The sequence below is a fragment of the Ochlerotatus camptorhynchus genome, unplaced genomic scaffold (assembly GCF_037179485.1).
Source record: "Ochlerotatus camptorhynchus isolate MF236.1 unplaced genomic scaffold, CSIRO-AGI_Acam_v1.1 ptg000099l, whole genome shotgun sequence".
NCBI lineage: Eukaryota > Metazoa > Arthropoda > Insecta > Diptera > Culicidae > Ochlerotatus > Ochlerotatus camptorhynchus.
Genome location: NW_027040589.1, coordinates 1,286,076 through 1,302,838, shown reverse-complemented (window position 1 = coordinate 1,302,838; position 16,763 = coordinate 1,286,076). Strand labels below are relative to the sequence as shown.

General features: G+C 44.1%; 1 protein-coding gene across 3 annotated transcripts in view; it reads right to left on the bottom strand.

Annotated features, from left to right (window-relative positions):
• Nucleotides 1-3,384: 3,384 nt before the first annotated feature.
• Nucleotides 3,385-16,763, bottom strand: part of Sulf1 (Extracellular sulfatase Sulf1) — a 209,775-nt gene continuing 196,396 nt past the window's right edge. For all 3 annotated transcript variants that reach the window (XM_065219105.1, XM_065219108.1, XM_065219107.1), the window contains exons 11-12: nt 4,233-4,308; nt 3,385-4,168 (exon numbers count right to left, since the gene is read on the bottom strand). In XM_065219105.1, coding sequence (XP_065075177.1) covers nt 3,922-4,168; nt 4,233-4,308 — 323 coding nt within the window. In that variant the 3' untranslated portion in view covers nt 3,385-3,921. The remainder of the gene's footprint in view (nt 4,169-4,232; nt 4,309-16,763) is intronic.

Below are 16,763 nucleotides of genomic sequence, written 5' to 3'. Positions count from 1 at the left end.
CACTAATATCCTCGAAAAAGAATTCTCCATGAACTTTTTGATGAGTTCTACTAGTGCCGGATTGAAATTCATTCTTAACATTGTTTGCTGAAGAAATGAATGATCAACGCGATCAAACGCGTGGTCCAGATCAAACGAAACTAGCAGCGCGTTCTGATGCCGGTGCTTCAATTCTAATATCCTATCCCAGATTTTTGTCGTTGCTTCGAAGATAGTTTTGGAGCCATTCGAACACTTCTGATCAGCGGATAGCACCAGTGGAACAAGTTTTTCCATGCGCTGCTTCAGGATACGCGAGACCGTTTTGAAGTCAAAATTTAACAAAGAAATGGGACGAAAGGCGGACATATCTTTTTTGTTACCCCTTTTCCGTACAAGAACTAATATACCTTCAAGAAAGTTTTTGGGAGCGTTACCTGACAAGGCGTCGTTTATTACAAGTGTGAATTCCCTCGAAATTATCCTCCAGCATTTCAGGTAAAATTCCTTGGGTAATCCGTCAATGCCTGGGGATTTTTTTGAGCAGCTCGATTTAATTGCAGCGAAGACCTCCTCCTCCTCAGCATTTCTCATGATCGATATGTTTTCCTCGATATGGGATATGGGATACTCCTAGTCGGCAAAAACCTCGCAGTATTAGAGGTTTCACCAGCAGCATACAGTTGATTGAAGAAACGGGAGACTTCAGCATGAATTTCATTTATATCATTGGTAACGTTGCCATCTCGAAGTTCGAGCAAGTTGATGCTTGTTCGTGCTTTGCGTGTTGACCGCTCGTTTAGATGAAACAGGCTTGTCTGCTCACCACCTATATAAGATGAATTGTTCCTTCGGAGCTTTGTTGAGAAATTTCGCTGTAGTTGAAGAATTTGTCCCTTGATGCGATTGATGTTAGAACGTTCGTGTGGATTTCCAGGAAGTCGATTAACCACGTGCGAAAGCTGAGTTTGATAAATTTCCATGGTTCCACGAAAATCGTTGAAGAGCAGCGATGTTTTCCATTTAAGAAAGGAAATCAGTTTCGGCTTACAAAAAGTGATCCACCAATCCATCCATGTTGCATAATGCCTTCTGTTTCGGACCCAGTATATCCATTTTCGTTCAAGTTCGGGGAGTGCTTCAGGTTCGTCCAGAACTTTCGTAAAAAGACTCCACACACCTCTACCAGCTGATGTGCCAAGGTCCGGTAAAACTATCCGTACGATGTAAGCCTTGTGATCGGTGAAAGCAGTAGTGCAGAAGTAAGCATTCCTTAGCCATCCCCGCATGGTTGCGCCTACCAGAATCCTGTCCAATCGTGACGCAGAATCGTGTCGCAGTAATGAATATTCTACTCGAGTTCCATTCAGATGTGTCCACGTATCGGTGAGTTTCATTGAAGTCATCAATCGTTTCAACGTTGGACTCTGGTTACCGGAGCCGATTGCATCCCTTTCGTTCACCACGCAATTGAAGTCACCACCAAATATTATATAATTAGGTAGATGCCCGTTGCAAGTAAAATGGCACGATGGAATTAAAGAAGCTTTCACGGTTACTTCTGTTTTGTGAACCAGATGGAGCATAAACATTCACAAAGGTGACCTGCCCTATCTGGAGAGAGAGATCAAACGGGAATCTAGACTACGATGCACATTTTGGTATTGGAGCAGCTGCTTGACTGCAATTCCAGTTCCCCTTCGTCGCTCATCCACATTGAAAATCATGTCAAATCCAGGTAACTCCAACAGCATATTTTCCACCTCCTGCAGGAATATTACGTCAAGGTCAGCTGATCGTATAAATGTTCGCAAAGCAGCGAGTTTCGTGGGGTTTCTAATATTGTTTATATTTATGGTGCAAATGTTGTAGCTTTTTAGATCCATTTTAATGACGATTTTTAGACCTGGAAGGCCTCTTGCTTTCGGTAGTCTTGGGTGATCCCGGTCGTTTGAATGCAGATTCCGAATGATGTTTACGGGTGCGTTGATTTTCATTGGAGATCTCTCGCTGGTCCCGGTTAGGTGACTTGAGAATTTTCTCACTCACATCAATCACTTCTTGGACGAGTTGAGATGACCGCTGTCCCGTTGGGGAGGCAGCAACAGCAGTAGCGGAGTGAGCAGTAACAGCAGCAACGAAATTATCAACAACAGCAGTAGCAGCAGCGGAGCACGTCTCAGCATCAGTTTCGGTGTTGGCTGGAGTGTCCCTTGGTAATACTCTTAGAATTCCCTTGGAAGTTTCTTCAGAATGCAAATAAAATTATTTATAGAATTGCCTTGATAGGGGAAATGGCTCTAATGTTGGCCTATGGATCTAAGATTGGGCGCATCGCTAAAAATCTGCTATTTATCAATTGTATCTAGATGAACGCGTCATTGAGACGGTACTAATGGATATTTTTGGTTGCTATTGAAAATTTAGTTGATTGCTGAATTTATGTATGGGCCCAAATTAGGGACACTTAGGCCGACATTACATACATTTCCCCTATTTTGCCATACATTGAATTTGGAACAATCCTCAAAATTCAATACCCTCGGCATTCCGATCTCTTTAGAAACTCTCCTCAGAACTTATTTGAAATATTAATTAGATCCCAGAGTAAGAAGACTAAGAAATTTAGATTTTTTTTTTGAAAATCCAAAGTAAAAAAACACATTTACGTTAGGAAATGTTAGAACAACGTATCAGTTTAAAGACTTGGAACATTGAATCTGCTATTGGTTGCAAGTATATTTCCAGTTTACCATTATATCATGTTTAAGAGCAGCACCATGAAGAGCTATTAGAGGTTTGTCGCTGCACTAAGTGCTCCGCTAAGCAAAGTCTGCCCCTTGGAATTCATTTTAATGTTGATATTCGTATTTATTCTCACCAAAAACTTTATTAACTATGTTTAGATAATGTTGATTCCACTACAAAACACACAGTTGAAGAAAAAACCGTTTCTCCTTCGCAACGCCCTATTTTATGTCAACGATTTTTAACCCATCGGAATTCGGATACGTTTCAGAACGAACTACACCGTCGCAGTGGGTATGTGATCTACTGTTTTATTCATATATAGTGTCAAGGCGACGGCAGCTCTCTAGTATAAATCATCCACAAGCTGCTGCCCCGGCCGGCGACATTCCAATTAATACGCATATTCCATAAATTCCTGTTTGATGCTCCCAAAAATGCTAAACTGATCTTCTCTGCTACGAGATTTCTTGCTGAACGCAACACGACAAACAAAAAACGCCTAGATTCATACTGTAGCGTTGTCGTCTTAGCATGCACAACCCTTGCACTAATTAAATGGTTGGTTATACGCGATTGATCCTTAAGAAATTATGTTTATAATAAATACTCATGATTATTGGCATTCACCGTTCGTCATTGTAACGCTACCATTGATTGAATTCTAAATAATGTTTGTGCAATTGTTACCTTTTTGTCACAGAGCATAAAGCAAACAACAGATTTCTTTTCTCCTTTTTTTTGGCAATAGAAGCAGCCTCCATCAACGAAATGCATCAACCCTTGCTTCGACAACTGGTTTGAATATTCACTTCCTAAGCGTACAGGGGAATGGCAGTGACCTAATCTAGCAAGCAAACGCTTTCTTCCGTTTAGTACGTTACGAAACATGTGATAACAAGTATTTTGAAAATTTGTTGCTGAAATAACCTAAATTATGCAATAATCTTAGAGATAACTTTTGTTAAAAAAAAATATACACAATTACGAAATAAAACGAATAAAATGTACATCAGTCGTTTTCCTTTCAATTAACTGGGCTTTCTAAATGGACACACTTCTGCACAACAACAACACGCAAACTGCCTCCATCAAACTACTTGATCTTTACCAAAAAGTAGCACGTTAAAAGAATACATTCGGCGATACACTTTCCAAGTGAATTAGAAATAAAACGAACGTAAACGTCCTACCTTAAGCACTGTAGATTGTACTCCTCCAAATTGGTCGTCTGCTGGTGCGATTTCGCTTCGAACCACCACCGCCGCCGCCGCCGCCACCGAGCAATTCGTGGCTCTGACTAGGAAACTGCTCCGCACCTCGGAACTGGCGCTGATGGGGACTACCATTGGCCAAGTTGCCCCCGCCACTTCGTGACTGTTGATTGCCAAGCTGCTTCTGTTGCTGTTGCTGCCAGTGTTGCTTTCGTTTGTTCTGAAATCTGAAATAACGAAACGTTATGATTTTCCTCCAACAGTGGGAAGGTAGATAATATGCTAAATTACTTTATCTTCTTCTTAGGCGTTCCATTTTGCAGGGCATCAAAGTCCGAAAAGTGAACGGGAATGGTGCCACCGGCCGCTGAAAAGGGAACAATGAAGAATTATACGGAATCACATGAAAGCAGGAATATATAAACTAAGATTTGCCCGGATGTTACTACCTTAGCCCGAGAAAAAAATTGAAATCAAAATTTGATGTTATGATGTAACTTATTTTTGATGCTCCAGTTGATCTCATTTTGGTTGACTTAACGATTAACACAGCAAAAATGAGAGCAAAATTTTACACTGTAAAAAACTAATCCTGCTTTCAATGAAACTACTGATTTTGCATTTATAATATTTAAGGGGGTATTCCCAATCTTTTGCCTTTTTTCGGCCTGTTTTTCAATTAATTTTTTTTTCAAGGAAAATGAATAGTAATGCGCCAAACTCTTTGGGATTCTTGTTTATTGAACATTAAAGTTTACAAATAAATTTTTTTCGACATAAAAAAGACATTATTGACGTCACAAAATGGCGGCAAACAGACCCCTGTTCGCCGCAAACGCCTGGACGGGCGAAGACTTTTCTCTGGAACGGCTTCATCTGAAACAGATTTCGTGATGAAATTAATAATCTGCATAAGATTCTCTGGAGCTTCTCCCGTTGGCAGCAAAAAATCTTGCAAATTAACAAAATGGCGGCCATATGAAAAAACAGGCGATTTTTAGCCCGCTTTTTTGCAGCTTTAAGGTGCTTCAAACAATGTTAAATGTTAATATTTTTGGCTGAAAGTGGGAGAAGCTTCAAAAAATTTAATAAGGAACAAAATGCGCAAAGATTCAATTCAATATCTCTTATAGTTTCGGAGAAAAATCTTCGCCCGATAAAAAAAAGTGGTTTCGAGAAAAACGCGTTTAAAGTTTTGACTTTAGTTAAAACCATTTGGGGGTTCTTACCATTAGTCAGCTATGCCTGGACACCGAATTCGCTGATCGGAAAACGGCTTGGGGGGATGAAAGTATATAGTCTAAAGTACAAAAAACCGTGAAAAAAAAATTTGATTTTTTGAAAAAAAAAAATCGGGAATACCCCCTAAACTGATTACGGGCCTGGCGTAAAAGATTAGCATCCATGCTTCTCATGCTGAAAGACTTGAGCTCAAATTTCCCCCCGGGTAAGTCACGAATAACCTAAAATGTGTTAAACAAAACAAATAAACTGTTGGCGTAGTAGGCAATCAACCATCGCTTTCCCCTGTTACGTTGTTGGGAAGCCCTCCCTGGCAACGACCCGTTACCTGTTTGTGAAATTTAATAACTGTTCATTCCACAATCGCACTTCGTGTAGTACAGACGTTTAAATAAACTTTTCTCCGTTTTTCCTGAAAACCGTATACTTCGTTTGGAGTCTCCCATTTGTCCCTACAAGAGGTTATGGGCAGGCATGGAAAATCATTTACATTCATTTCATGCATTCATTTACATTAATTTGCCTCTAACTTTTTTCATCAACAGCATTCCGCAAAATGATGTATAGAGCTTTAGTAGGTTTTGTTATTAGCTACAACTTTTGCCCAGAACTCAAATCTGTATCTCTTGTGCATCACGAATTAAAGTGGGCAGAACTTGTTACTGTTTTTCAGTGAATGTAAAATACATTCATTGAAAAACAGTAGTGGCTTCTGTTCACTCTGGTTCGTCATGCATAAGAGATACAGATTTGAGTTATGGGCAAATATTGTAGCTAATAGCAAAACCTACAAAAGTTCCATACAATATTTTGCGGAATGCTGTTTATAAAAAAGTTACGGGCAAATGAATGTAAATGAATGCACGAAATGAATGCAGATGATTTTCCATGCCTGGTTATGGGCACCACCGCGAAGGACGTTTCGTGCAACATTCCGTTCAAGGGCGTCGCGGATGTGCTGACCGAGGTGGCTCCAACAGAACAAGCTGCAAAGAAGAAGTTTAAAGAAACGGACCGGATCTCCAAGGCGTTGCTGGTGCGTTGCCTGTCGGACGAATGCCTCGAGATCTTTCGAGAGAAGGCGACCACGAAGGAGATGTGGGTCAGGTCTGGAGGCGGCTTATGCGAAGAAGTCTGTCGCGAGCCAAATGTTAGTATGGAAGCAGTTGGCTCGTTTGCGGATGAAGGAAGGGGACATGCGGACGCATCTACTTGAATTCGACGGGCTCGTGAGAAAATTGAAGACGGCCGGAGCAACTCTGGCGGAAAGTGATCTGGTGTCGCAGCTTTTCTTGACGCTTCCAGACTCTTTCGATCCCCTAGTCACGGCCCTGGAGAACGTCGCGGAAGAAGACCTGAATTTGGATCTCGTCAAGCAGCGTCTATTGGCTGATGAAAGGAAGCGATCCGACCGGCAGGGCGATTCAGTTGAAGACAAGTCGGCAGCGTTCTCGGGTGACTTAAGATCCCAAAAGAAGTCCCAGAAATTCCTCGGTAAGTGCCACAAATGCGGGCATCGCGGCCACATGAAAAAGGATTGTCGCCAGCGTGAAGCAAATTCAGCGAAGAAGGATGCCATCAGTTTCATGGCCGATGCAAACATTGCGGAAAAGCGGCCTGGACGAATCCTTTTCAAGCTTGATTCCGGGTGCAGTGACCACCTGATTGGCGACAAGTTCGTTTTTGCTGCCCTGAAGAATATGACCAGTCGCGTGGAGATCAAGGTCGCCAAGGAAGGAGAAGCTATGCTTGCTGAACAGATTGGCGAAATCAACGTGACCAGCAACAAAGGTGTACATTTCAGTCTAAAGAACGTGCTCTACGTTCCAGAACTACGTGAAAACCTGATATCCGCCAGGAAGATGGCCAATGCTGGGATCGATGTCTTGTTCTCTGGAAACGTAGCAGTTCTGAAGAAAAGTGGTAAGTTACTGGCCACTGGACACCTTCGAGGCAGCCTGTACGAGCTTGAGCTGTCGTTGGAGGACGTTTAAGCGAATCACTGCGAAGTATCGATCGGAAACCTGTGGCATCGTCGACTGGGGCATATCGGCCAACGCGGATTGAAGACCATGGCCCGGAAAGAAATGCTGAAAGGTATGAATGAAAAAACAACCAAAATTGATTTCTGCGACGCCTGCGTGCAAGTCAAGCAATGACGAGAACCGTTCAACGGAACGCGAGCTAGGGCCAGCCGGCCGCTGGAGCGGATTCATTCTGATGTTTGCGGATCGATCGATCCGCCGGCATGAGATGGTTCTCGTTACATAGTCAGTTTCATCGATGACCATACTCATTTCTCGATGATATATTTGCTGAAGCGCAAATCAGAGGTATTCGAGAAATTTCAGGAATTCGAAGCAAAGGTCACGGCTATGCTGGGAAAGTCCATTTCAAGAATGACGGTGGACCAGGGACGAGAGTACTGTTCCACAAATCAGATGCAGTTCTACAAGAGAAAAGGGATACAGCTAGAGACAACGGTTGCGTACACGCCACAGCAGAATGGTGTAGCGGAGAGATTCAACCGAACCTTGGTTGAAAAAGTCCGTTCCGTGCTCATCCAATCCAATGTGCCGAAGCAACTGTGGTCCACAGCAGCCCTCGCCTGCGTTTGCTTGATGAACCGAAGCCCAACAAGTGCGTTTTCCTCTGGTGTTACCCCGGCTGAGATGTGGTTCGGTATCAGACCGGATCTGGACAAACTTCGTGTGTTTGGCTGCAAGAGTTTCGTGTAGATTCCGAAGCAGCAAAGGCGTAAGTTGGATGCGAAGAGCAAGGAGATGGTCATGGTTGGGTACGCTCCGAACGGCTACCGCGTGTGGGACCCGGTGGCTCGAAAGCTTACGATTGCTCGAGACGTCAAGTTTGATGAGTCGTCCTTCCCGTACGCTGTGATGCAGCAAGAAGACGATGTCCCATTGACCGTCCACTTCCCGTTCGAGCAAGGGGGGAACGTTGCCAGCCGGCCCCCACAGATGAAATTCGTGAAGCCAATGATGAATCTGAAATCAATCGAATTGAAGCAGAACCCGACGATGATCTTGAAGAACCGGTTGAAGAACCAGAAAATGCGCTCCCTTCGCCCACAGAAAGACGCGAAATTCCTAGTGAATTGTCGTCGAGGCATAGCGAACGAGAGCGCAGGCTCCCCGGTAAGTTATTTGATTACTTTATCGGTTATAGAGCTGTTTCTGGCGAATTGATTTCCGCAGATATACCCGAATCGTTTGATGAACTGCCCCAGCGTGCTGACCGAGCCATGTGGATGGCTGCGGTACGAGATGAGTTACGTTCCATGGAGGAGAACAAGGTCTGGCGTCTTACGAGCTGTCCGAAGGGAGTGAAGCCTCTGAAATCGAAATGGGTGTTTCGGCTGAAGGACGATTCGGCCGGCAATGCGGGCAAACATAAGGCGAGACTGGTGGTGAAAGGATTCCTGCAGAAGGCTGTAGTCGATTACGAGGAGACATTCGCTTCTGTTGCAAAACTGGCCACCATCAGGACGATTCTCGCGGTCGGAGTGCAACAGTGTTTCAACTTCCATCAAATGGACGTCAAGACGGCGTTTTTGCACGGCGACCTGAAAGAGGAAGTGTACATGGCGGTTCCCGACGGTGTTGCAGTGTCCCCTAATACAGTATGCCACTTACTCAAGTCCCTGTACGGCCTCAAGCAATCCCCAAGGTGCTGGAACGAAAAGTTCAACGATCGGTTGCTGAGTTTGGGATTTCGTCGATCGCTGCACGACCACTGCCTCTACGTGCGGGTGGTACCAGGAGACGAAATTTATATCATTCTGTATGTGGACGATTTGCTCACCGCTGGGAGGAAGATTGAAACGATTGTGAATCTGAAGAAAGCCCTGAGTTCGACGTTCAAGATGACGGACTGCGGTGAGATCAGTCGTTTCCTAGGTATGAAACGAGGGGGACGACTCTATCTACGATGCAAAAAAGATTGTGTTTTGCTGTGACTAGCTGCTCGCACACTGAGTAGATAGAAAGAAGATTGATGACGATTCTGAAGATTTCCTGCAAAAAGATGATGAGCGATGCAAGTAGATGCGACAAATGAAAGAAGATTTTTCGAAGATTGATTCGCTAGTGTGAGATTTGTTGAGCATCTAAACTTGAGATTTAGATGTGTCGCCCCCCTCGGTATGAAACTAGAATACGACCGTCCGACGAATTCCATGAAACTCTCTCAAGAAACGAATATCGAAAAAATATTGATACGCTTTAAGATGACGGATTGTAACCCGACCAAGACGCCTATGGAGAAGAACCTGGTTGTTTCCCGTGATGGTGAGTCAACCCAAGAACCGTACCGTGAGCTGCTGGGCACAATTATGTACGTAATGCTGTGCACCAGGTCTGATTTGTGTTTCCCCGTGGGATTCCTGGGCCGTTACCAACAGAACCCAATAGTTAACCATTGGCGATGCCTCAAGCGTATAGTACGGTATTTGAAAGGGACGAAAACGAAGCACCTGAAGTTTGTACGCGACGAATCAGCGGAAGCGTTCGTCGGATATGCTGACGCCGACTGGGTATCGGATGCGGAAGACAGGAAGTCAGTCAGCGGCTACCTGTTCACGGTATTCGGTAATCCTGTATCGTGGTCGAGCAAAAAACAGGTTACCGTTGCTACATCCTCGAGTGAAGCGGAGTATGTGTCGCTGAGTTCTGCTGTTTCGGAAGCGATCTGGTTGTCCGGAGTGATGGAAGATCTTCAATTGAAGCGGCCTTCAGAATTGTGAAAGCAAGAGAAGCAAGCATATAGATAGCAAGCACCACTTCATCCGGGACCACATTGCAAATGGACGTGTAGCGGTGAAGTATATCAGTACCGAGAATCAACTGGCGGATTTGTTCACCAAACCGGTGGACGCGGTGCGCATGGAGAAGCTGTGCCAAGGCCTTGGAATGGCCGATTGAGAGGGGGTGTTGGTGTAGTAGGCAATCAGCCGTCGCTTTCCCTTGTTACGTTGTTGGGAAGCCCTCCCTGGCAACGACCCGTTACCTGTTTGTGAAAATTAATAACTGATCATTCCACAATCACACTTCGTGTAGTACAGACGTTTAAATAAACTTTTTTCCATTTTTCCTGTTAAGCCGTATACTTCGTTTGGAGTCTCCCGTTTGTCCCTTCAAGATAAACAATAAACGTTAGTTCAACGACAGATGAACTTAAATTAAATTTTAAACAAGACATTAACAGCAGACCTTCAAGTTAAGTTACTTTCATTTAAAAGTCTTGAAACGCATAATGAAAGCACAATATTTTATCAAAACTATGTCATGACAGTTGAAATCAAAATGAGTTTTCATTATGATGGGAATTGCAAACTTTAATATCGATTTGATTTCATTTTGTTAACCGGCTTTGCTCGGGTAGCCCCACCGGGTGTCTACTAATTTTCCCTGAGTTTTTCAGGTTTATCCAGAACTTTATACCGTGTGGTGCCCGTTCACCGCTTACTTTAGAACAAAATCAAGTTCACATTGTTGGAAAAATTCACTTTTCATAAATATATCGAGCATATTTTTGCATTAGCAAATTATGGATAAAATATAAAACATCCCAAAACAATGCTGTTAAAATCGATTTCGAGACATATTAAATAGTGCATGTAACCAGGGGTCCCACTCACTGCCAGTGATGCCACATAAACAGATTTATCTGTAATCATACAGATTTTTTTTTTTTTCAATATTTTGATACAGATTACAGATTTTTTTAAAATATACAGATATCTCAGACTTTTCAAATAAGGGGAAAATATGTTATACTGGTTTTTTATACATATAAATACTCCGAATAATAATCCTTTCTTTCTTTTCAACAGCTTGAATTCAATCTAAGCATCAAACCCAAATCGTCTTTTTCACTAAATAAAAAGAATTATTGTTTTAGCTTCGAATGAACTTGGAATCTTTTGAATAGACATCTGATGTTCAGATGCTCTGATTCCTCGTTGGAAGAAATAGTAGTTTCCATTTCTATTTGTCGAAGAGTAAACTGGGTATATTGATATTTGATTAACAAAATTTCAGAAGTAAAGAATATTGCAAGGGGCAACCAACTATGCACACTGTGCCGACACACTGTTCAGCACATTAAGGCACACTTTGACAAGTAGGACACAAACAATATAATACAAAACGGCATCACTGTCGAGTGTTGACATTTTACCAATCGTTTCTAATGTTTACTACTCGGGTCAATACTTTGTTTAATCACAAATGAAACCCGTGAGAGAATATAATACGTAAAACTGGTGATACAAGGATTCAATCAAGAAGTTGTAAACGACAAACGGATACCCACCGGTGTTGGGGATCATTCGAAAAATTCTGTAAGTATTGTCTGAATCGTGATTCTCTTCAAACCTAGCAAAACTAAGTCCGTCTCTTCCGAATCACAGCAAAAATCACAGCGGATCGTGTTTTCATCTAGAACAGCTTCTATCAGGGCCTCACTTCAGTCGAGTTCATCTATGTACACCATGGCCGGTCCAGAGCGTCTTGTCGATACGACAGTCAAGACTGTTGAAACTGGTTTCCTCTAAAGACGATTCGTTTTCGATTGAGGATGAAATCATTGTGAAAAATGCCCGACGGTTGCCTTTGATAATAAATTCGAATGGCCACACCAACAAGCAAACGGAGCCCAACTATACAACGGGGATGGCAGAACACCTATAATATGCTGTTATTCGTACGAAAAGAGGAGTACCATGCATTCTACGAATATTGGATTTAATTGTGGAACGATGAGCATCGAGCATCTATAGCTTGATGAATCTTCATATTCAGTATTGGAAAAGTTCACCAAAACGCACTAGGACTCACGAACTTTTTCCTTGATGAACTTCGTGAAATATCGTGAAATTTTTTCAACACTGCTCACATTCTAGCCCGCATGCTGTCCCACTGGAGGCTTTATTCCAGAACACATTTCTTATTTATGAACATAACATTTGATACTGTCGTGTGCATCCAATCTCGAAGCGTACAACGAAGGATCAGAGCAGGATGTTCTGCGAGAGTTGAGGTACATCATCAATTTTGTTATGCACAATGAACAATAAAGAAGAAAACAAGCTTATCATAGGGGGCGGCCAGATTTGGCCCCCGGTCTTACCGAGTATCTTCGGGACGGATATTTTCACATTTTCTCCTGCGTTTTTCCTCGGATATTCTTGTCAGTCATTAGTCTTAATTGGTGTGGACTTTGATAGGACAACCACAGGACTTTATAGCGATGTCCATAGAATATTGAAGGGTGTATCTGTAATGCTATATGCTCTAGAATCACGAATCGCCCACGTTTGTCATCTGTGTGGAGCTGACTGGATTGGGCGGAATCTTCTCGAGTTCTATACAGATCTACAGGCACCTGATACAGCGCTTCCGCTGAAGTCTGCGGTGACTGAGAATCCTATTTTCAAAGTATGACAGTTCTTCGGGGGAAGGCATCATACGATAGGCTTGGGTTATATCTTTGAGGACACGCACTTCTGAGTCGATCAGTTGACTTTAAACTGGTTCGACGATGTTGCTCCAAGCGTGTGATTGAACTATGCTTGAACTTGGAAGTCTGCCATGATCCAGCAGAGAAATTGAGAATGTAAACAAAATTACAAAAGTCATAACCTTCAGTGTTGCCAAACACTTTGAAAAGCATACTTTAATTGCCGTTCCCAACAAACATTGAATGTTGAATAAGAGCTTGCTCATGCAAACGTAAGCTTCTTCAGCTAAAAAATAGCTTATTCAGCTGTTGATCAACTCAAATTGTTTTTTGGGTTGATAGGTACGTTCGGCAGAGCGCTAGGCACAGCTTTTGACACAACTAATAACTCGGCACGAATTGAGGTGTGCAATTCGGAATTCGCAATTATAAAATATTGCATGCAATTCGACTAAACTTTCAGTAAAAGCTTTGTGTTAAACCTTATTGAAAAATTAATCAGATACGGATTAAAAAGATTTTTTGCGATGAAAATACAGATTGAAAATCGAAAAAATGTGGCATCACTACTGACTGCTCATGTCGTAGTGGAAATATTTACTTTTAGAATTGCCCAGCTTTGCAGGACGTTTAACGCATTATACAGTTTGTATGTTATTAAGGTATTAGATATTGATTAAACACTCTTCTTTGTTATGAAATTTTGGTAGTAATTGTAGCAGATAGAGTTAGTGTGGAATAGAAATGAGTAGAATCGAATGAGCGTGAAGCGTGATAGACCGTATGCAAACGAGTCCTGATTGGTTCGGGAATTTTGATACCGCTAGAGGTATAAATATGAGGTACCTAAGCTCGTTGACGCCATTCTCTGCTTGAACGTCAAGCAGTACAGTTCGGTCTTTGCTCGCTCTGTCGAGTTGTTCGATTAACCTATAGTTTGTTACAAACGTTCGCAGATATACTGCACGTCGCGTCGTCAGTAGTGTCGGTCGCATCGCGTGATGGGAAGACAGCGCTCTCGGAGCAGACTTCGTGACCAAGCGGAGAAGAAGAACAGTGGTGAGGGTAGCTCGGTACCTACCTCAAATAGGTACGCTACTCTTCCCACCGATGTTGGGAATACCCGGTGAAGCATACGAAAAAGAGGAAGAACAATCAAGGACAGTCCGATGTTACCGCAACGAACCCCAGCGACAGTGATTTCAGCGCCGCCGTCGAAACCGAGAATTCTGCCGGCCCGAGTGCGGCCAAAGTCAAGCTTCCTCCACTGGTGGTGAAGGTAGTGCCCCTCTAGACGCCATTGACGATTTCGCATCGCAGCTGAGTACAAGATCAGCACGATCGGCACTAAGGTGATGCTCCGGACGAGAGTGAAATACGAAATCGCCGTCAAATTCTTGAATGATTCCAATGCGGAATACTTCACGCACGACATCCATGGTGAGAAGCCCTTCAAGGTAGTCTACCGAATGTTGACCCCAAGGCGATCGAAGAAGAACTCAAGGACCGGTACAAGCTGGCCCCAATCGCTGTCTTTCGGATGACGAGGAGACGAAAACGTGAAGACGTACCCGGATTATCTTTTCCTGGTGCTCGTTCAGAAGGGAACGGTGACGCTGAATGCGCTGCAGGCTATCCGCTCAATCTACTCCATCATCGTACGATGGGAGCCATACTGAACTTTGGACATGGCACCCGCAACTGTAACATCAAGCCACGCTGCAGCAACTGCGCTCAAGAACACGCCACTTCCAACTGCCCTGCGGATGGAGCCGTGGCGTTAAAATGCGCCAACTGTGGTGGTGGCACATCAAGGTTCCGACAGACAGTGCTCCAAACGCGAGGACTTCAAACGCATCCGAAAACAGGTGGCAACTAACAACCAACCAGGACGCAAGAAGGACAAAGTCCCGGTATTCCGAACGGAGGATTTCCCGCCTCTTCGTGCTCCTCAGCAAAGGCAAGCGAATTCGCGGGTGCATCCCGCTCAAGCAACTTCCGGTGATTCTGCTGGCCAAAGCTCTCCATTCCCCCCTGAATTCTGGAGACAACCAACAGCGCAAAACAACAACCCCGATCTGTTCTCAGCGGATGAACTGATGGAAATTTTCGTCAACATGTCCGGTGCTCTTCGTAAGTGCCGCAATAAGCCCGAACAGATCCAAGAGCTCGGTAAGTTCATCATCCAGTATGGCGTCTAAACCGCTAACTATCGTCACCTGGAATGCTTGCTCTGTAAGAGCAAAAAAGATTGAGCTTGCCGACTTCCTCCGCAAGCACAGCATCGACGTGGGCCTTCTAACCGAGACCCATCTAAAGTCCGGCGACAGCTTCTGGTTGCCTGACCACAACATTATCCGGCTTGATCGCACCAGCTCCAGGGGTGGTGGTGTTGCGGTCGTCGTCAAGAAAGGAATAAAATACCACACTCTGTCCCATATCCGCACCTCTATCATCGAGGCCCTTGGTGTGGAGGTGGAGTCGTCGACTGGATACGTCCAGTTCATCACCGTCTACTACCCTCGACAGTGTGCCGCCAGCAGTGGACTAGCGGCTAAATTCAAGAAGGACCTGTCCACCATCACCCGTACCGGTTCCCGCTTCGTAGTTGTAGGAGATCTGAATGCTCGCGATGAGGCCTGGCGGAACTACCAGCAGAACCAGAACGGTCGTCTCCTGTTCGACCACTAACAGCATGGGCTGTACTCCGTTTGGTTTTCGGATGAACCAACATTCATCTCACCGGCGGGCAACCCATCCAAGCTAGACCTGTTCCTGACAAATACCGGCTTGTCCAAGCCGGTAGCCTTGAACGAACTCAGCTCCGACCACCAACCGGTGGTGGCTGAACTGGGCTACAACGTGGCTCCTGCTTCAAGCCTGCGCAAGGACTACCATCGCGTAAACTGGGCCCAGTTTGGACGCGTGGTAGACAGGCACATCAAGGACAACCCGCCGCTTGACACCGTGGAAGACATCGACCGTGCGTTGAAGGGACTCCACCAAGCCATAACAGTGGCTGATGAGGCGTGCGTTCGACGAGTTCCTGTGAGGGGTAAGTTTATTGCCATTGATTCCCACACCTAACCCTTGATTCGCCTGAGAAATGTTCGTAGACGCCAGTTCCAAAGAACCGGAGATCTAGCGAGGAAACGTGAAATGGCCGATCTGAACAAAGATATTGCTTCCAGAATGGTCTCACTCCGGAACGAAAGTTTCGGGCGAATCGTCTAGAATCTGGACAACCGCTCCAGACCATTCTGGAAAGTTGCCAAGGTCCCAAAACCCATTTCACCACTCAAAGATGAATATGATGACGATCGGCTCATAATCACCCCTCAGGAGAAAGCAAATGCGATGGGTGAGCATATTGCCAAATCGCACTTGCTTGGCTCCATCATCCAAAGTCCGCTCGAAGTTCAGGTTGAGCAATGCGTACTCAACCTTGATTCCTCCCCTTGTGCCATCCCTCCGGAGGATAGAATCACAGTGGAACAGATTTGCTCAGCGCTGAAATGCACCAAAAACATGAAGGCCCCCGGGTTCGACGAAATATTCAACCTAGTGTTGAAAAATCTCAGCATGAAGGTTCACTCTCTGCTGGCTGCTGCCTTCAACAGATGCTTGAAACTGCACTACTTTCCAAGCATCTGGAAAGTAGCAAAAATCATGCCTATGCAAACCCGGGAAGGGCCCAACGCTAGCGTCAAGCTACAGACCGATCAGTCTCTTTTCAGCGCTGAGCAAATTGTTCGAGAAACTTATTCTCAATCGTTTCCTAAAGTTTGTCGAGGAACACAACATTCTCCTGGTTCTTGTTGCACTAACTATCCACTAATTGTGAAATTGAAATCAAACTATTGAATTAACTGCTCCAAGTTGCACCGTAAGCAACCGAATTTTATTGCAATGGCGAACTTATCCTTTTCCTATCTGTTTGCACTACCTCCACTATAATCTATATTGTATTGTTGCTATGCTTCGAAACTAGGGGGTGTCCAAGCGGCGTCGCAAAAATCAGTGAACCAGATTTTGGCCAAAAAGGTTCCCTAATTGTTCGTATCTTAGTTTTCAATTTTAATATTTTTTACCTTATTTATT